The following is a 22172-nucleotide window of genomic DNA, read 5'->3' as shown; positions in this document are numbered from 1 at the left end:
AGGCAGTATCTATTAAAATACACTTCTTTTTCAGCTATCAGCTGTTATAGTTTGTATACACTTGGGGGACATCCTGTATATTAAAATACAATTGACACAAAATAATACCACCACATAGTCTATGTTGGAAGACACAATCACAATAATAAGATTTACTTGTGATAATAGGATTCACACAGTTCTAGGGACTTCACATTTTGACATATTTAGTGTTAACAACATCCCTGTAAGACAGGTAGTATTATGATTATATCCATTTATACAAATGAAGAAACTGAGGCACCGATACATGAACACCCCCAATGTCATATAGCTGGTAAGAAGCAGAGAATGGATTTTAGCCACATCAGTCAGACTCCAAAGTTCATGTTAACCAATCCACTACAGTAAGGGTCATGCAATGGTCGGCTTTTTTTTTTTTTTTAAACCTTTTTGAATCTCAAACACTAGGATGGCTTTGCAATAAAAAAAGTACAGGCTTTGGATTCAAACAGACTCAAATAACCCCCCCAAATAAAGTCTGAACCTCAGCTTCCTCATCGTGGAGGTCAAAGAATATAAAGTGCCAGGTACAGTATTCAAGATAGATGTAAGTTCACAGACACCTAGAGGATCCACGGCTGGACTTCGCAATCCACGTGTCTCATAAATTGTAGGACAGATACTGTACGTGTACCCATTTTTTAAGAATCGCCCCTGGCTTTCCATAACCTTTCAAGGGGTACGTGATCTCCAGAAGGTTACTCAAGCCACCGGAGTACATAGCAGGTACGCAAAATATGCGTTATCCTTCCCTTCTTGTCCTCTAAAACGCCCCCTTTCCCACTAGGAATGATACACCCAGGCTTCACAAGAAATCTCCACTATTCCCCACCATTTCCCTGGCTTGGTAACTCGTTTTCTAAAGGACCCCGAACCGCTGCTTCATCCCTCCCTTCTCCGACAGAAACAAAAGGTGTTCACTCGGGAAGACTCTTGGACTCTCGCCCACCAGCTGCAGAAAGCACCGCGCCGGCAGGAGAACCGGGCAGGAACCAGAGCTTCCGAGCGGCACCACGGAGACCTGACGCCCAGCGCCGCGGGAGGGGGGAGTGCGTTTCCCAAACTACCGGACCACCCAGAATTCCGCCCCCGGTGCCCCCTGCCTCCACCCCACACACCCAGTCCTCTCTCGGAAACTCCGGTGCAGGCGGGTCCTCCGGCTCTGCCTCGCGCGGGAGCGGCGGGGAGAGAGACGTTACCAGAGCTGGAGGGCGCAGCGCGACGACGTCCCAGCTCCGCTGCCCCAACGGGCGGCGCCGCCCCCGGCAGAAGACCGGCCCTCGACTCCCCCCACAAGGGATCCAAGTGCAGAGCTCCACCCGGGCTGGAAACCGGCTCCGGACTTTTCCGTTTTCCAAAGCGGCTTCCGCTTCCGGGCTAGCCTTTGCCGGAAACAGTCTATGGGTGACGTAAAAGTGTCGCGCCGGCGGTGATTCCGGAAGCAACAAGAGTGCGGCGTGAACATGGTGAGAGAGGGGGATTGAGAAGGGATATGGTCAGACCGCGTTTGAGCTGAGATTGAGGGGGTCATCCCCCGGCCAGTGTTCATGCCCCTGCTTGTTTTCACTCTAATCTTAGCTCTTAAACTGCTCCAAGCGGGGCCTGTTATGATCCAGTGAGTAGGGAGTGGGCCGGGTTGGGGCAGAGAGGATCAGAGGAACTGGGTTTTTTGAGGGAAGCAGGGAAGGGAATGGGCAAAAGAAAGGAAGGAACTCAAGAACATGGGATGTATTTTCCGACTCTTAACTCTAAAATTTCTGTTTCAAGGGGAAGCAAAAGAAAACAAGGAAGTATGCGACCATGAAGCGAATGCTTAGTCTCAGAGATCAGAGGCTGTGAGTGTCTGGAATCAACGGGGTTCATAGACTGCCCAAAGATGTAGAAGTCACGAGGGGATAAGTAGTTAAAACTTTTGTTGTTACTTTGCATTCACTTTTAATAGCATTGTGTCTTGGATGTATGTAGATAGAATGAGATAGTCTAGTGTATAACAGCCACTTAGCTGCTGAAGGAGTACCCTCGTGAATGGGGCTGGAATTAAACATCTAAGCGTTCACTTTGTGCCACCATTTTTATATATTTTATCTACCATATCACATTTAAGCCTCCTAATATTTCTGTGAAGTGGGTGGGATTATATTTATGTTCTTGTCATTAGACTACTACATTCGATAGGAAAAAAAAAGTTATAATTGTTGAAGGAAGGTGAGGTCAGAGGTGATCATTGTCTTGTGTCTCCAGCACCTGACACTCAAATATTTTTGAAAGAAAGAATGGGAAACACCTAGATGTCTTCACTTTATAAATTTCATAAGAATTCAGATGACTGTGGAAGAAGAAAGTGGAATGATGTTCCCTATTATAAGGAGGGTGTGAAAAGCTTCACAGCTTCAGTGAAGAATGGACAAAGTTAGTAAGGACTGTGATTGTGTTTAAGAGTCTCAATACAAATGAATGGCCATTAGAGCTTTCAGAGTTATTAAATTGTATTTTCTGCCTTTAGTGTGTATTATGTAATTTTTAGGAAATTTCCCATTAATAATATTTTATTTCTAGTTAAAGGTTAAATTTTGTATTTGTATGGTTACATTTTAGCCCTCTATAAAAGGTGCATGGGGATTCCTCCCCCATTCCTACTGTTGAAGCATCTGAAGACAAACATCAGCCTTTTTACCCACTGCTCGAAAGTAGATTTTGATCTTTGATAAAAAGCTTCTGACTAAAGAAGAAATGATAGTATAACCAACATTTATTTATCCATTAAAAAATTTTATGGGTTTTTGGTGAGAGGTTGTTAAATTTAATTATGTCTAATGAATTATGTAAACTTCCCACACAGTTATTTGTGCTCAAAAATATATACATTTATATTAATGTAAAAAATGTATGCTTAGCCCTAGCCAGTTTGGCTCAGTGGATAGAGTGTCGGCCTACCGACTGATGGGTCCCAGGTTCAAATCCGGTCAAGGGCACATGCCTGGGTTCCAGTCTCCATCCAACGTGCAGGAGGCAGCCAATCAATGATTCCCTCTCATCATTGATGTTTTTATCTCTCTCTTCCTCTCCCTTCTTCTCTGAAATCAATTTTAAAAAATCTATTAAAAAATGTATGCTTATACTAATGTAAAGAAGTCACAAAGTAAGATTTTCTCTGAAGACAAAAAGAAACTTTAAATTTTGAATCAGATTATAACTGCTATTGGTTTTTCTTTCCTGCATTTAATTTACTTTTTTTTCCCTAGTAAAGAAAAGGATAGATTAAAACCTAAAAAGAAAGAAAAGAAAGATCCCAGTGCACTCAAAGAAAGAGAAGTGTGAGTAATCAACATTTTCACTTTTTCCTTTAAAACCATAGACCCCTTAGAAATCCAGGATTTCCCCGAACTGATTTGCTCAGTCATTTCTAAGTATAGCACAACTATGCATATGAAAGTGATATTGATGAGCATATACCAACTCCAATGGTTCAAATGTTTTTTTATTTCATGGAGCAGTAAAATTTTCTTTAAAATCCTGGGGATTAAATCTAATATTATTTGTTTTCTTTGCCAAGAATCTTTCAAAAGAAATAATGGTCATTGTTTAACACACTGGCATTTCTTAAAAGAGAGAATGTATCATCAAAAAAATAGTAAGACCATATTTTTAGAATAAAGGTTATTTCTTGTAAATAAATACATTTAATTTTATGAAACCTCATCACATTTTGCTTATTTTCCTCATTTTGCCCTAGTATGGTGATGGATAAACCATCACAGGATTTATCTCCAAGAACAAAGAAAAAAGAGCTTAATGTAGAGCAATCTGTTCCAAGTAGAGACTCTTTTTGTTCATACCAAAGTATCAATGTAGATATTACTTTGTGTTTTGTTTCTTTCTCTTTCAGCCCCCAACACCCCTCCTGCTTATTCTTCCAATATAACACACAGCTAGGCCCACCTTACCACATCCTGGTTGATACCAACTTTATCAACTTTTCCATTAAGGCCAAACTGGACTTAGTGCAGTCAATGATGGATTGTCTCTATGCCAAGTGTGAGTATCATACTTCTACATTTCTGTGACATTTCTACAGAATAATCATATTTATCCAAAGACATGAAAAGAGGGGAATGGGGTTCTAGTTAACTTAATTGCTGGGCATTTAATGTGCTCACCATAGCAATGACCATTTTTAATAAATTGAAGTCTAATGCAAACTTGACTGGGAATAAATTCTCTCAATTCAGAAAACACTTAGTGTGCTTAGGTACTTATTATGGACAATAACTTTGACAATACTAGGGGAATTTTCTGTTTCCTAATTCTGGATTTTAAAATTCTGGATAAATGAGTAGCCCTGGCCAGTGTGGCTCAGTTGGTTGAAGCATCATCCTGTACACCAAAAGGTGGCAGGTTCGATTCCTGGTCAGGGCACAAACCCAGGTTTCGGGTTTGATCCCTGGTCAGGGTGCATATGGGGGTAGCCAGTGGATGTTTCTCTCTCACATCAGTCAGTCTCTCTCTCTCTCTCTCTCTCTCTCTCTCTCTCTCTCTCTCTCTCTATCTCTCCCTCCTTCTCTCTCTCTCCCTCCCTTCCTCCCTCCCTCCCTCCCTCCTTTGCTCTAAAATCAATAAAAAATTAAGTAAGTAAAACTCGGGATAAATGAAAATTTATTGTATTTCTCAGTATATATATTCTTATTCTTTTACATTGAGGAGGAAGCATTCTTCATTCCACTCCAGTATAGAAAAGCGAAATAAGACTTTTTGTCATTTACAATCACAGAACTGGAAGTGATGATGGTCACTGCTTCCTACTTTGGTGTTTATTTGTATGACAAAGGATCTAGGGTAGTTTACACCTAGGTATACGGTTTACCATTAATAAATGTCCCTTGAGTATTTAGATGTCCCTTCCTTCAAATGATCTTCCCTCACTACCGTGAATAGGGAAAAGAAAATTGAGGCCATGTAAAAGGGAATAACTTCCTAATAGTGAGATCTGTTGCATTTTGTGTGAGTTTATATTCATAATATTTTCCAGTCATCTGGTTAAAGGTACAAGTGAAAGGTATACTTATGCTTTTCCATAATGAATGAATTATTGGAATCAAAGGAAAAATTTGCACCTCCTTCAATATTTAAGAGATACTATAATGAGTAACATAGAATGATAGTAATGTAAACGTTTATTGATGTATTAAAACTAGCAAGATGGTATAAGGATATGATAGATAAAAACTAAATTCTTTAAATGTCTAAAATGAATAAATGTAAAAAGTGTGGCTCTAGCTGGTTTGGCTCAGTGGATAGAGCACCAGCCTGCAGACTGAAGGGTCCCAGGTTTGATTCTAGTCAAGGGCACATGCCCTGGTTGTGGGCTTAGTCCCCAGTGTGGGGCGTGTAGGAGGTGCTGATCGATGATTCTCTCTCATCAATGATGTTTCTATCTCTCCCTCTCCCTTCCTCTCTGAAATAAATAAAAAATATATATTTTTTTTAAAAAGTGTGCCCGGCCTCAATGGCTCAGTAGTTGAGCATCGACCTATGAATTAGGAGGTCACGGTTCGATTCCTGGTCAGGGCACATGCCCTGTTTGAAGGCTCCATTTCCAGTGTGGGGCATGCAGGAGGTATCCAGCCAATGATTCTGTCTCATCATTGATGCTTCTATCTCTCTTTCTACCTCTCTGAAATCAATAAAAATATTTTTTAAAATCAATAAAAATATATAAATTTTTTAAGTGACTACATAAGTTTGTTATGTTAATATACAAAGGTAACTACCAAGTGAGGAAAATAGCTAATAGAGTAAAATAATTATCTTTTTAAGGATCAGAATTGATGGGGTAGGGAAGTTTCAGGGGACCGTTACTTGTTCATATAGGCCTTTCTCTATTTCTTTTTAAAGCTATGTATATGTAATACTTGAAATTTTTTTAAAAAATGTTTTAGAAATAATAAAGATTAGTCTCAAGTCGGGGCACTAACATGGCTGTAAGAGTGAACTAGGAAGGCCCTTTATGAGGAAAGACACTAAACTTGGTAGACTTCTTGTATTTCCATGGTGTTTCTTATAGTTGTCTTAGCTGCTTCCCCAGCTTCTCAGGAATGCTGTGACCTGTTTGTAAATGAGATGGAGCAAGGGTACAAGCCTGGCCCTCGGCGGTGAACTGTTTCCTTAATGCTGTAGCTCCACCATTATAATCTACATGATGGTTGTTTAAGAGAGCTTTAGCCCTGTTTAGGCTTTCTCTAGATATGGATGCTTTAGAGGACAGCTATAATGCCTTTTCTAAAAACAAGCTTATTAAGGAGGATACCCCTTTTTGCAGTCTTTTGTGTAACATAATACCTCAAACTAAAGGCTGAAGAAACATTTAAGTCAGTGCAAACTCACTTACCTAGGAGATTAACTGTTTTAAACTCCGCTTACTAATTTTTCTTCACTTGCCTTTATACCTAAAGGAAGGCCTTTATCTTCTTCTTGCCTTGAAGACGTCCCTTTGACCTTCTCATAGCTCCTAGGATATTCCATTTCCATCTGACACTCCAAAAAGAAAGAATAGTTAGCTTCCCATCAGCTTTCTTTTATGCCCATCAGTCCTCTTTCCTATTACTTTCCGTTTCTTTATAGTGATTTTAACATTTCTGTACTTTGCTTTCAAAAGTATTAATGTACTTGAAAATATACATAGCATTAAAAAAAAATGGAAGTTCCCTATAATGCCTTACCTCAGAGAGGGTCGGTTTTAAAAATTCATATACAATCTCTGTAGGGTGAAGGTTGTTTTTCTTTTAATGAAAATGGATCATGCATTACTTACTATGTATGTTTGTGCTTTTTTTTTAGCTGCTTTGAGATATGTCATATACTATGTAATATGCCCATGTATAATAATAAAAGCATAATATGCTAATTAGACCAGACATCCTTCCAGACAAAGCCGCAGCAGCAGGGGCCGAGGCAGAGGCCCCCCAGCCACCACGGCGGACGGGGGCCAAACCCCTTGCACGAACTTTGTGCATTGGGCCTCTAGTTTAAAGTACATAATTCAATAGATTTTAGTGTATTCATAGTCAATATTTTAAAATTTTCACTAGTGCCCTGGCCAGTGTGGCTCAGTCAGTGGGCACCGTCCCATGCACCAAAGGGTTGCTCGTTCGGGTTCAGTTTCCTGTCAGGGAACCTGCCCAGGCTTTGAGCCCTATCCCAGTAGAGGGCATGTGGTAGGTGACCAATCAGTGTTTTGCTCTCATGTCAAAGTTTCTCCCTCTCTCTTCCTATCTCTCTGAAAATCAATTTTTTAAAACCCACATTTTTATTTATTAAAAAACCCCACAAAACTGTGGATCCTTAGCCAACATCCCTAAACTCTTCCCTTTCCCACCATTCCTAGGCAACCACAGTTTGCTTTCTGTCTCTGTAGATTTGGCTATTCTGGACATTTCATTAAAATGGGATCATAAAATATTTGGTCCTCTTTTATTGAGCACAACATTTTGAAAAGTCACCTATGTTAAAGCATGTACATCATTTCTTTGTATTACCAAGTAATAGTCTATTGTATGGATAGATCACGTTTATCCATTTCTCCTTGCTTTTTATATTGAAAAAATATATCATGAATGTTTTTCTGTCAGTAATTCTAGTTTTTACCCTGTTATAAACAAGGCTGTAGTGAATATGTCTGTGTTAAAGTGAAGTATTTTAGAGAAAGAGAGGGAGAGAGAAAGATATGTTGTTCCACTTATTTATGTTTTCATTGGTTGATTCTTATATGAGCCCTGACCAGGAATCGAACCCACAACCTGTGCATGTGCCCTGACTGGGAACTGAACCGTGACCTCTTGGTTCGTAGGTCAATGCTCAACCACTGAGCCACATCAGCCAAGCTCATGGGTCTTCCTAAGATTCTTGGCAGGATATAATTCAGAGAGAGTAAAATCAGTTTATTCACAAGTTCTTTTATTAATATGTGGGGGTTTTTTTCTGGCAGGTATCCCTTGTATAACTGACTGTGTAATGGCTGAAATTGAGAAATTGGGGCAGAAGTATCGAGTGGCTCTAAGGTAGGAAGAAGCTGGTTGGTCTAGATTTGTTCTAGGTTGGTATACTGAATATTCTTTTGACCTTTCTTCATCTGTTTGCTGTCCAAAGATTTCTTAGCTGAGTAGATTAAATAAAAATATAAAATTAGTTAACTATGGTCAAGAACACAGACATTTGAAGGCTAGAGACATTTTAAGCTGAAGCCTTTTTAAAAATTACATTTATTGGGAAACATTAGTTAATAACATTATATAAGTTTCAGATGAACAATTGTATAATACAACTTCTGTATATCCCATTATGTGCTCATCACCCAAAGTCTAGTCTCCTTTTGTTGCCATATGTTTGACCCCTTTTACTCTCTTCACCATATTCCTCCTACCCCCTTCTCCTCTGTTAACCACCATACTGTTGTTTGTGACTTTTGTTTATTCATTGGTTGCTTTTTTGTTTTATATCCCACATATGAGTAAAATCATGTGGTTCTTGTCCTTTGTTGTCTTATTTTGCTTAACATGGTACTCTCAAGGTCCATTCATGTCACAAATGACAGTATTTCACCTACTTTATGACTAGTATTCCATTGTATTTGTGTGCACAGTATCTTTATCCAACCATCAGTCGAAAGATGCTTAGGTTGTTTCTATGTCTTGGTTATCGTGAACTGAGTTACTTAGTCATATTGGTTTTGTGGGCCTCCTTTTAATTCGATTTTCAATTAGAAAGTGTCTTCCTATTAGTTTATCTAGACAGCTCCTTTGGAATCTCACAGTTAGAGAATTCATATTCTAAGTTTTGAGTTTACTCTAGGAAGTACCTTTGAATTTAGAGTAGCAGTTCCCAAAGTATGGTCATGGACCCCTAGGAGTCTCAGAGACCTTTGCAGGGAGTTTGCAAAACCATTCTCATAATAATATGAAAACATTGCCATTATACTGATGGTGGAAATGCTGGTTTGGTGCCTTAGTACAAATCAAAGCAATGGACCAAATAATGCTATTTGTATTTTTTGTTTGTTTTTAACCCACTGGCAATTTTTTAAAAAGCCCTGGCTGGTGTGGCTCAATTGGTTGGGCTTCAACCCATACCTGTAAACTGAAAGGTTGCTGATTTGATTCCTGGTCAGGGTACATGCCCAGGTTTCTGGCTGAATCCCAGGTAGAGGGCGTGCAGGAAGCAGCTGATCAGCATTGCACTTTCACATCAATGTTTCTCTCTCTCCCTCTCCTTTCCTCTTAAAAAAAACCACAAAGAATAAATTTTTAAATAGCCAGAGTCATTTAAGAATGTTCTTAATGAAACAATCGATTTTGTTAACTTTACTAACTCTCCTCGCTAGAGTACATGTCAGTGTTCCTTGTGATAATGTGAAGTGCACACAAAGCACTTCTGCTGATGCCAAAAGATGAAGGTTGCTCATTGAAAAGCATTTGTGTCCTTGTTTGAGTTGTGGGCTGAACCAGCTGCTTTTTCATGGAATATAATTTTGTTGTTGTTGTTGTTAATCCTCACCTGAGGATATTTTTTCCATTGCTCTACAAAGAGAGTAAAAGGGAGGGAGGGAAAGAGGGAGTAGAGGAGGAAGGGAGGGAGAAAGAGAGAGAGAGAGAGAGACAAACACTGATGTGAGAGAGACACATCGACTAGTTGCCTCCCACACAAGTGAACCAGCAACCTAGGTACGTGCCCTTGACCAGGAGTTGAACCCACGAGTCTTGGTGCACAGGCTGATGCTCTTAACTACTTAGTCACACCAGCCTGGGCTGGAATGTAATTTTATGTGAAGAACTGACAGACTGATATTTTACGCTTTGCTATCTAGCAGATATCTTGTCAAAAATGCAATAAACCTGTCACTAAGGAAAACAATTTACTGTATTAGTTACCAGTGATAAAACTCGAGCTTACAAGTGAAAATTAAAATTTTGGAAAATCATGAGCTTATCACATTCCCAATACTAAAGACTTTTCTGTTGAGACCAGTGATTATAGTAATGAGTATGATTTTTTTAATATATAATTCTTTATAAAGTTAAAAGTATTACATATGTCCCCTGTTTTCCCCCATTGGCCCCCTCCCTCCACCCCCCCCACCCCCCACTCACCTGCCCCAGGCTTTCGGCACCCTATTGTCTGTGTCCATGGGTTATGCATATATGCATACAAGGTCTTTGGTTGATTACCTCCCACTCACCCACCCTCCCCCACCTTCCTCTGAGATTCCCTGCTCTGTTTCATGCTTCCATGTCTCTGGATCCACTCCGTTCATCCGTTTATTTTGTTACTTAGACTCCACATATGAGTGCGATCATGTGATACTTGTCTTTTTCTGACTGACTTATTTCACTTAGCATGATATTCTCCAGGTCCCTCCATGCTGTCTCAAAGGGTAAGAGATTATTCTTTTTTATTGCTGCATAGTATTCCATGGTATAAATGTACCACAGCTTTTTTAAAAAATATATTTTATTGATTTTTACAGAGAGGAAGGGAGAGGGATAGAGAGTTTGAAACATCGATGAGAGGGAAACATCGATCAGCTGCCTCCTGCACACCTCCCACTGGGGATGTGCCCGCAACCAAGGTACATGCCCTTGACCAGAATCGAACCCGGAACCCTTCAGTCCACAGGCCAACGCTCTATCCACCAAGCCAAATTGGTTAGGGCTGTACCACAGCTTTTTTTATCCATTCATCTACTGATGGGCCCTTGGGCTGTGTCCAGATCTTAGCTATTGAAAATTGTGCTGCTATGAACATAGGGGTGCGTACATTCTTTCTGCATTGTGCTTCAGGTTTCTTAGGATATATTCCTAGAAGTGGGATCACTGGGTCAAATGGCAGTTCCATATTTAATTTTTTAATGAAATTCCATATTATTTTCTATAATGGTTGCACCAGTCTGCATTCCCACCAGCAGTGTACTAGGGTTCCCTTTTCTCCGCATCCTCATCAGCACTTGTCATTTGTTGATTTGTTGATGGTAGCCATTCTGATAGGTGTGAGGTGATACCTTATTGCTATTTTAATTTGCATCTCTGATGATCGGTGACTTTGAGCATTTTTTCATATGTCTCTTGGCCATCCGTATGTCCTCTTTGGAAAAGTGTCTATTTAGGTCCTTTGTCTATTTTTTTTTTTTTTTTTTTTTTGCCTCGTGTGTCCGGGCAGTTGCTGGAAGGTGGGCGCGGGCTTGGCTGGATACAGAGCTTTGGGGTGAGCGCTTTCTCCCGGGTGACTGGGATAGACCTCTACAACCCATATGAAAGGTCATTTTTTTCATTTGTTCTGCAAACGTGTATTGAGCGCCCGCCTACCATTTCCCGATATACAGAACGCAGCAGCGACGACAGCCAGGACTCAACGCTCGGGCGCGCGCGCCTCGGTGTCTGCCCGTGTGCGCGGAGGGCGACGGTGCCCTGGGCGTTCGCCCCGTAGCCCAGGGCGAAGCCCGCAGCCGCAGCGCCGGCCTGCGCGCGCCCGAGGGCTGTACTGCCCCACGCACGAGCATACACACACGCATGGGAACGCCGGCTTCCCGCGTCCCCGGCGCTGGGAGCCGGCGGGAGCTCTCGTCGGAGCGGAAGGCGGGAGCTCCAAGCGGGGCGGGTGCCCGGGAGCCGCGCTCGTGCATACCAATTTTTTAATTGGATTGTTTGTCTCCTTTTGTTAAGTTGTATGAGTTCTTATATATTTTGGATATTAACCCTTTATCAAATGTATCATTGCCAAATATGTTCTCCCATACAGTGGGCTCTCTTCGTTTTGTTGATGGCTTCTTTTGCTGTGCAGAAGCTTTTTATTTTGATGTAGTCCATTTGTTTATTTTCTCCTTAGTTTCCTTTGCCTTAGGAGATGTATGTGTAAACACATTGCTACAAGATGCCCTGACCGGTTTGGCTCAGTGAATAGAGCGTCGGCCTGCGGACTGAAGGATCCCAGGTTCGATTCCGGTCAAGGGCATGTACCCGGGTTGCGGGCACATCCCCAGTGGGGGGCGTGCAGGAGGCAGCTGATGGATGTTTCTCGCTCTCTATCCCTCTCCCTTCCTCTCTGTAAAAAATCAATAAAATATATTAAAAAAAAAAAACACATTGCTACGAGAGATGTCTGAGATTTTGCTGCCTATTGTTTCTTCTAGGATTTTTATGGTTTCACAACTTACATTTAAGTCTTTTATGCATTTTGAATTTACTCTTCTGTATGGTGTAAGTTGGTGATCTAATTTCATTTTTTTTGCATATATCTTTCCAATTTTCCTAACACTGTTTATTGAAAAGACTCTCTTGGCTCCATTGTATGCTCTTGCCTCCTTTGTCAAATATTAATTGAGCATAATGGCTTGGGTCAATTTCCGGGTTATCTGATCTGTTCCATTGATCTTTATGCCTGTTCTTGTGCCAGTACCTAGCTGTTTTGATTACAGTATAACTGTATTCCAAGTAGTATAACTTGGAATCTGGTATTGTAATTTCTCCAACTTTGTTTTTCTTTCTCAAAATTTCTGCAGCTATTCAGGGTCTTTTTTGATTCCTATAAATTTGTGGAGAGTTTGTTCTAGCTCTGTGAAATATGCCTTTGGTATTTTAATAGGAATTGCATTGAATCTGTAGATTGCCTTGGGTACTATGGACATTTTAATGATGTTTATTCTACCAATCCATGAACATGGTATATTCTTCCACTTGTTTATATCTTCTCTCTTTTCAACATCCTATAGTTTTCCGAGTACAGGTCTTTTGCCACCTTGGTTACATTTATCCCTAAGTATCTTAATTTTTTTGTTGCAATGGTAAATGGGATTGTTTGTTTAATTTCTCTTTCTGAGAATTTATTATCGGTATATAAAAAAGCCCTTGATTTTTGGGTATTGATTTTGTATCCTGCTACATTGCCAAATTCATTCATTAAATCTAGTAGTTTTTTGGTGGAGTCTTTAGGGTATTTTGTGTACAATATCATGTCATCTGCAAATAATGAGAGTTTTACTTCCTCCTTTCCAATTTGAATGCCTTTTACTTCTTCTTTTCTGATCACTATGGCTAGCACTTCCAGTACTATGTTGAATGAGTGGTGAAATCGCACATCCCTGTCTTATTCCTGTTCATAGAGGAAATGCTTTTAGTTTTTGCCCATTGAGTATAATGTTGGCTGTCAGCTTGTCATATATGGCCTTTATCATGTTGAGATATGCTCCCTCTATTCTCACTTTGCAGAGAGTTTTTATCGAAAATAGGTGTTGGATTTTGTTGAATGCTTTTTCTGCATCTGGATCATTATCTCACTTCTTACACAAAAATCAATTCCAGGTAGATTAAGTGTCTAAACTTTTACAGAAAATATAGAGAATATCTTAATGATTTTGGAATGGGCAAGGATTTCTTAAGTCCAAACCACAATGGAAAACTAATCAATTTGACTATATTGAAATCAATTACTTCTCTATAACAAAAGACATGATAAAGTGAGAAGACAAGCCACAAATATTAGTAACACATATAATCAACAAAGGGCTTATTTTTAAAACATATAAAAAACTACAAATCTATAAGATAAAGACAAAATCCTTAAATTCACAATGAAATATCATTTCATACCCAGATTGGCAAGAATTAAAGTATGCTTGACAATGGGAAGAATAGTTGAGAATGTGGAGCAATGGGAATTCTCATACTCAGTTGCTTTGGATATAAATTGGACAGTCACTTTGGAGAGCAATCTGGTAAAATCTGACAAAATCGAGGTTGTCCATATTCTTACAATACTGTGTCTTTCAACCTGGGAAATCACAAATCTATAGGTTGTAAAGTCTGTTTAACAACTAGTACTTTTTTAAATGAAGTATAGAATAAACTATAAAATACCAGCATGCATTGCATGTAGCACAGATTATTATATCACAGAACTATTTTTCACTTTTATACTGAGTGCTAGGTAAAATGTATTTCATACTGTGAGTCTGGTTAAAAAAAAAACGGGGGGGTGGCTGCCTTTGAGAAGCTCATTTACATGTATTGGAGAAAAGTATTGGAATTTTTCTTATATGCATAGTATAAGCAGCTAAAAGATCCATTAAGATAATGAATAAATTGTGGAATGCTCGTGAATAAAATACTACACAGTAGTGAAAATGAATGTAGAGTTGCAGGTTAATATGGATAAGTCTCTCAAAACAATGTAAAAAAAAAAAAGCAAGCACATATGTGGAACATATTGTTATCTGATGTTTAAAAACATGCAAACTAGGCCATGGCCGGGGAGCTCAGTTGGTTAGTGTTGTCCCAAACGCCAAGGATGTAAGTTTAATCCCCAATCACGGCACATACAAAAATCAACCAATGAATGCATAAATAAGTGGAACAAGAATTTGATTCTATCTATCTATCTATCTCTTTTCTATCTCACTTTCTTTTTCCCTCTCTCTCTCTAAAATCAATCAATAAAAAATTTTTAAAAACATGCAAGCTACATTGTTTACAGGTACATACATATGTAATTTTACATACACAGTAAAACTTACGTGGGACTGATAAATACCAAGTTTAAGATAATAGTTACTTGTCAGGAGGTAAAAAGATCTGTTAGGATTGGAGAGAGGGCTTTACTCATTTTTATTTGTAATGTTTCATTTCTTTAACGAGATGGTGGATACAGTTCAGCATTCTTTATACTTTTTTATATACTTGAAATATTTCAAATAAAAATGAGAAGAGGCAATTATTTAAAAAGTAATTTTAAAAAAAAACAATGGGAGGAGAGAACACTGAAGCACAAATGGAGGCACCAAGTTTGGCTGTGAAGAGAAGCAGAGAAATGGGTTGTTAATTAGAAGGGCTGGGATTAGTAAAAAGAAGGTTTTTATTTTTTATTTTTTAAGATGGATAAGGTCCTAGAGCATGTTGGTATATTTCTGGGAAAGAACAGTGGGAAGGAGGAGAACGGTGACTTCAGCAGTAAAGGGATAACAAATAAGAGCAAAGACCTAGACTGTTGCCTACCTCGTTTCTCAGCGGCCAGTCTTCCTTTCTTCTAGTGTGTCCTCTTCTCCAGAGCCCACTTAGTCTTCCTAAGACAAAGGTTTGCTTGTGTTACTCTGTCCTGGAGAAAACTTTCATGACTCCCCATCACTTGTGTCCTGGAGCTCACACTCCTCAGCCTGGCATTGGAGACTCGTCCCAGTTTGTCCTCAACTTGCCTTTCCAGTCCTATCTCACTTTCCTCTACACGAACACTCTTCTCACTCTTCCCTGAACACACCCAAGGCATTTTACAGATGTGTTGGCTCCCTGTTTGGAATGTGCCTGCCTTAACTTTGCTGGGAACGTTCTTTCATCTTCATTTTGTTTTTATCTCCATGTAATTTTTTCTTAAATATACCCAACCCACATTGACTTGGCTCTGAACTCTGCAGTGTGGAGTATTTTTGTTGCACTTGGTACCTGTGTGCTGTCGTGTATTTTTATTCATCATCATTGTGTAATAGAAAGAGTACGGCTCTGGGGATCACAGACTTGGGTATTTCTATTTCACATTTGTATACAAATAATACGTGGTTGATTTTCTAATAGCAAACAATATAAACAAATACATATGGGGTGGGACAAAAATAGGTTTACAGTTGTGAGTACACAAAATAGTTTATTCTTATATTATTATTTATTATTATATTATTTTCCATATGAATAACTGTAAGCCTTTTGCCACACACTGTACAATAAAAAGTAAAATTCCCCCTCCATATTCACACTTTGTCCATTCTCCTCCCCTGGAATTGACAACTGAGAAGGATTGGTATATAGTCAATACGTATTTTCCGGGCAAATGCAAATCTAGAGAAAAGAGACTTGTCTTTTTTTAATTGAATGATAGTTCAGTGGCCTGTTTTGTTTATTAAACAGGTTATTATAGGTCCTTCCACATTGATACATACAACTCTACCTCATTTTTTTAAAAAAAAATAAGATATGGGGTATCAAAATGTATTTAACTTGATGGATATTCAGATTATCTCAAGGTTTTTTAAAAAAAAATGCTTTTATTGATTTCAGAGGAAGGGAGAGGGAGAGAGAATTAAAAACATCAATAATGAGAAAGAATCATTGATTGGCTGCCTCCTGCACACCCCCTAATGAGGATCGAGACCAAAACCCAGGCATGTGCCCTGACGGGAATCAACCATGACCTCCGGATTCATGGCTCAACGCTCAACCACTGAGCCCCACCGGCCGGGTGACTATCTCCAGGGATTGTTTTTGTTTTTGTATCTCCAGTTTTAAATTATGTTTATAAACTATGCTGTGGTGGCTATCCTTGTGCCTACAGTCTTGTATAATGTGTAAGACAGTTTCCTAAAAGTGAATTGGTTGGGTTAAAATTGATTTGGTTTTGAATCCTGGCTTTCCCAGCTTGCTTACTTTAAACAAATTAATTCATCTCAATCTGCTACCTCATCTGCAAAAGGAAATACAATAATTCAGAGTTTTATGAAGATTACCATATGTGACCTAAGACACACCAGCTGTCAGTCAGGAAATTTTAATTTCCTTTTTTCTATAAGTTCTTTCCAATTAAAAAGTAAGCTTCACCCCTAGCTGGTTTGGCTCAGTGGATAGAGCATCACCCTGCAGACTGAAGGGTCCCAGGTTCAATTCCGGTCAAGGGCACATGCCTGGGTTGCGGGCTCGATCCCAAGTAGGGGGCGTGCAGGAGGCAGCTAATCAGTGATCCTCTCTCAGCATTAATGTTTCTCCCTTTCTCCCTCTCGCTTCCTCTCTGAAATCAATAAAAATATTTTTTTTTTAAAAAGGTAAGCTTCATGAGGGGAGGGGTGCCTTAAGATCTACACATAGGTCATATTACTCTTTTTACAGAGTGAGACTCAGAAAGTTACCCACTTGCCAGAATGTTTTCCTTAATCCGCTTTTATAACCTTTTAGGATCGCCAAGGATCCAAGATTTGAACGATTACCATGCACACACAAAGGAACCTATGCAGATGACTGCTTAGTACAGAGAGTAACTCAGGTATCGTCAGTTTTTAAATGCTTACTTTGTGTGCTTAATGAAAAAAAGAGAGAAGGCAAATTATTGTCTCCTGAATGTTCATAGTCAGAAAAGTAGCTAGGAATTTAAATGGTAATGTAATACATATACATATACATATACATATACATATACATATACATATACATATAGAGAGAGAATCCCTTCATAGTAATCGTAGGTGCCCTCATTTACTTGAGGGAAGTGGATTAGAAATGTATAGGATAGCATAATGGAAAGATCATGGGTTTCAGATATTAGCACCTGCATTTATTAGGTGTGTGATTTGGGACACTTACTGATTCTTTATTCCATAAATCTTTTCTATAAAATGATTCAAGTGAGTGAGTGTAGATAATACAGTTGACCCTTGAACAACGCCAGGGTTAGGGCTCTGACCCCTTGCGCAGTTGAAAATCTGTGTTATTGTCTAACTTTTGACTCCCAAAAACTTAAGTTGTCCCTTGGTATCCATGGGGGATTGGGTTCCAGGACCCCCTGCAGGTACTAAAATCTATAAATGCTCAAGTCTCTTATATAAAACTAGTGCCCCAATGCATGGATTCATGCACATTGAAAGGAAATTAATTAGAAGGTGGCCTGCAGGGCGGGACTGGGCAAGACAGGCCAAACATGCCCTGGAGCCAACCTCTCGTGGTCCCTCCCCAACCGGCTGCACCTGGGGCAGCACCATGGCTTAAAGGGCTTCTGCGCAGTGAGCGGGTTCCCTTTGGCAGGTGGGGTCCCTCAGCCTGGCCTGCAGGGATTGGCCGAAACTGGCTCTCTGACATCCCCGGAGGGGTCCCAGATTGAGAGAGGGCAGTTCTCGGGTGACACATCCTGGAATCGGGCTCCCTCCTCTCTGGTTCCGGGGTGCATCACCTGAGAACTGCCGCTACCAGGTCACCGCAGCTCAGCAGCTCCTGCATTGAGTGTCTGCCCCCTGGTGGTCAGTGTGTGTCATACCTACCAGATGGTCAGACGGTGGCTTAGCCTTTTAGAGATAGATAGATGATAGATAGATAGATAGATAGATAGATAGATAGATATGATGTGGATCAATGCATGCAGTCCGTCCTTCACATCTGCAGACTCCCAACTACAGAACAAAAACAATACAGGTATTTATTGAAAAAATTCACATATAAGTGGACCCAAGCAGTTGAAACCCATGTTTTTCAAGGGTCAATTTATACCAGATTTCACCTCTCTGAATCTAAAATAAGGTTCCATTCCACTTACTCCCCACAAAGGAATTTTGTTCCTCTCTACCATGCCCAACCCAGAAGCATTTCTCAGTTGCATCTAAGTCTCCCAGGGTGCCATCTCACAAAGACCCTGGAATCAGTTGGTTTTTTATTTCTTGGCAGCCACCACAAGAACTTCTGCTACTGTTTACCCTTATAAGAGCCTGTGGGTAATTATCTTCATTGAATGACCACATTGTCAGCCCTTTAGCAACTCCATTCATGGGCGTGTCCAGCATTTCCCTTAATTTCCCACAGCACAGCTGACATCAGGCTACAACTTGTTATAAAACTCAATGGGAGGCTTGGGTATGAGAGAAGTAAAGTACAACATAAATTACCTCGCAGATGGCAGCTACATATTGCTTTCAGAGTTGCTAGGCTAAGACTTGTCCTGGAGATCCTACTCTGGCTTCAGGACCAAGAGGGCAGCCTACCTCCACCACTAGAAGGCCTCAGAGTAGGCCTTACAATCCTGAGAAAGGCAGAAGCTGTGCCCTCCAATCTAAGGCACTTACTCTGCCTTTGCATAGAGTCCCTTGGGGCATTTTCCCAAAATCAAGGAATTTTCTACCCCAGATGTAAAAAGTCATTTCCACATATGAGACAAAAAATGGATTACAACTCTTAGCTTTTCTGTCTTCTCCCCCTCAAGATTCTCAGAGCTACATTCAGCCCTGGACAACTTATTAATAAACATGATAACATTAATAAACATTAATAACTTTTATAAACATGAGCTCCTCAATCATAGTATCTACTCTACAAATTGTTATAACCTTTGCTATGTACTGTGAAAATGAATTAATTCTTCAGACTCGACAGTGATTGTGCCATTATAGTATCACTAAGTAGACTCAATAAACTTTATGTGTGTCTCTTATAGCACAAGTGTTATATTGTGGCCACAGTTGACCGGGACCTTAAACGAAGAATCAGGAAGATCCCTGGAGTTCCCATCATGTACATTTCTAACCATAGGTGAGAACTTCCTCTTGGGGAAGTGATTAAAAGTATATAGTTGATATCAATTAAAAATGAGGTCAGATTATAGAAGAATTTAAAAGAGATTGTTGTATCAAATACTTACATAATTGTATTTGAAAACGTGAGACAAAATAACAAGAACAAGGGCAAAAGATAAGGTAGGATTTAGGAAAGAGGCAGGCATTCACATTGTTACAATATGATTAACAGAAGAAATAGAGTGACATGTTGCTTTAAATGCAAAGCAGTAATTTAATTCAAACTAATCTTTTTGGCCAGAAATTTTTATTTTAAAAGCCTAGTGCATGTGATTAGCACCCCTCTGGGAATCTGCTTATTTATAAAAAATAAAAAATTTAAAGCTGCTCTTTATCCTTCTTGGATGTTCCCATGCCAGTCCTCAGACTGTTACTGCCTAGCCTCTCAGCCTGGGGAGAGCACAATATAGAGGGAATAATATGGGCGAGGGAGTTGCGCTTACCTGGACTCAGTGCCCAGCTCCCCCCGTTGGTAACTTTCTGACTTTGAAGAATAAAGAAAAGACATTATAGTCAGCATTTTGCTTCAGATCACTCACTGTGATATCCCTTTAAAATGTTCTGACTGACAAAAAGGATTCACAGTGAGGGGGTAAGAGCATCGCCGTCAGTAAAGAATGGGTTTTTAGGTGGCTCCTGGACCCGCCTTTCTTACCAGTGTTAATTTTTTTTCCTGATTAGGTACAACATTGAGCGGATGCCAGATGATTATGGAGCCCCTCGATTCTAATACTTAAAAGACAAAGTTTCTCTGCTTTCCTTCAACCACATTTCTCTTTCGCAGGTTTATTAAACATGCTACAACATGCATTATTGCGCCACTCACACATTTGCTGTTATGAGCTGAGAACAGTTAAATACACTCACTTTTTGGTGGTGTTTTGAAAATGATTTTGATGTTGTTTTGAAAATGATATTTTGTATCATTTAAAATTTTGTTACATCTTTTTATAAATCAGATGACTGCTCACAACTTCCATGGTTGTTGTTTTATATTATTTATTCAACAATACTTATTAAGGTTATACTCAGTACTTAATAAGATATGGTCCTACCGTCAAGACACTCTTATTATGTTGGGAAAGGGAAACATGTAGATGAATAACTACAGTAAAATAATATGCTAGGATGAAAGTATGACAACTAGAAACAAAAGAGGAGAGAATGATTTCTTTCTACTTGGTTGGGAAAGGGAGGGAGGAAAGACTAGAGGTAGTAATGTTTGAGTTAATCTTTAAAAATAAATAGGTCCTTGCCTAGTAAATGAGGTAAAGAAAATGAGGCGCAGGAAACATAAACAAAGGCATGGAGACAGATATTACATGGAATGAATGTGTTTCACCTGTTCAGAAGCTGCCAGGAGATTTTTATAACTAGAACATAGGGGGAAGTTATCTGTATCCACATCTGGGACTCTAAAGGTACGAGGTGGGAGGGAGGGGGGGGCCTTATGTGACTTGCTAAAGAGTTTGGACTTGATCTTGAGGTCAGTAAGGAGTTATTAAAAATTTAAATTGGGCCAAAGCCGGTTTGGCTCAGCGGATAGAGCGTCGGCCTGCGGACTGAAAGGTCCCAGGTTCAATTCCGGTCAAGGGCATGTACCTGGGTTGCAGGCACTTCCCCAGTGGGGGATGTGCAGGAGGCAGCTGATCGATGTTTCTCTCTCATCGATGTTTCTAACTCTCTATCTCTCTCCCTTCCTCTCTGTAAAAAATCAATAAAATATATTTTTAAAAAAATTTAAATTGGATAAATAACATGATCAGAATAGATACTTTATTTTTTTAATATATTTTTATTGATTTTAGAGAGAGAAGGGAGAGAGAGAGAAACATCCATGTGAGAGAGAAAGTGATCAGTTTCCTCCAGTACTCACCCCGACCAGGAATCGAATCCGCAACCTGGGCACGTGCCCTGAATGGAATCCAATCAGTGACCTTTCCGTTCATGAGACGATGCTCAACCAACTGAGCTATACCGGCCAGGGCAGAATAGATATTTTAAATGATCACAAGGTAGTGTAGGAACAGACAAATAGATCTCTAAAACAATAAAAAGTCCATGAACCCCTATATATTTATGACAATTTGGTATATTGTAAAGTTTGTATTTCAAGTCTAGAAAAAGGAAATTGTATTAGTAGGCCAAATAGTGTGGAGTCATTCTACTAGGGTTAGAATCCTGATTTTACCAATTAATATCTATATTAGTTGGGCAATCTACATAAACATTAGGTGCCTTTCTTGCAACCTCTTAAAATGTTTTGAGTCCTGGCCACTGTGGCTCAGTTGGTAGAGTGGCATCTCATACATTGAGAGGTCGGAGGGTCAATTCTGGGTCGCAGCACCTGCCCAGGTTGCCAGCTTGACCCCCAATAGGGGACATGGGGGAGGCAACTGATGGATGTTTCTCATCCATGTTTTCCTCTCCCGTTCTCTCGCTCTAAAATCAATAACAACATTTTTTAAATGTTTTTTTGGGGGGAAAAGTTTTGTTTAATCTACAAAACAACCCAAATAAGATGGGATTAGATTGAACAGTACCTGCCACAAGTAAGAGTTATTCAATAAATGTTAGTAATTATTGTTACAATGGCAAGTTGGCTATCCATTTGAAAAACACTTTAGATTCCTACTTTATATCCCTTTATGAGAATACATTTCAAGTGGATCAAAGATCTAAACTTTATACGTGTGAATCTTGATGCGTGTGAATATATTAAAATTATACAGTTCTATGTAAAGCAATTCCCCCAAATATTAAGACAAGTGACTGGCCAGAA

General features: G+C 39.5%; 1 protein-coding gene across 1 annotated transcript; it reads left to right on the top strand.

Moving 5' to 3' along the window:
* The first annotated feature begins 1450 nt into the window (after positions 1–1450).
* FCF1 (FCF1 rRNA-processing protein) lies at positions 1451–20363 on the top strand. The gene is made up of 8 exons (XM_081099206.1): positions 1451–1508; positions 1810–1877; positions 3285–3356; positions 3929–4077; positions 8024–8096; positions 17013–17100; positions 19252–19346; positions 20072–20363. Exons 1-8 carry the CDS (start codon positions 1506–1508, stop codon positions 20118–20120), a joined length of 597 nt encoding a protein of 198 aa, XP_080955332.1. The 5' UTR covers positions 1451–1505; the 3' UTR covers positions 20121–20363.
* Positions 20364–22172: the final 1809 nt, after the last annotated feature.

This window comes from Myotis nattereri, assembly GCF_964212035.1.
Source record: "Myotis nattereri genome assembly, chromosome: 1".
NCBI lineage: Eukaryota > Metazoa > Chordata > Mammalia > Chiroptera > Vespertilionidae > Myotis > Myotis nattereri.
Note: the sequence above shows the minus strand (reverse complement) of the source record. Positions and strands in the feature narration are given on the sequence as shown.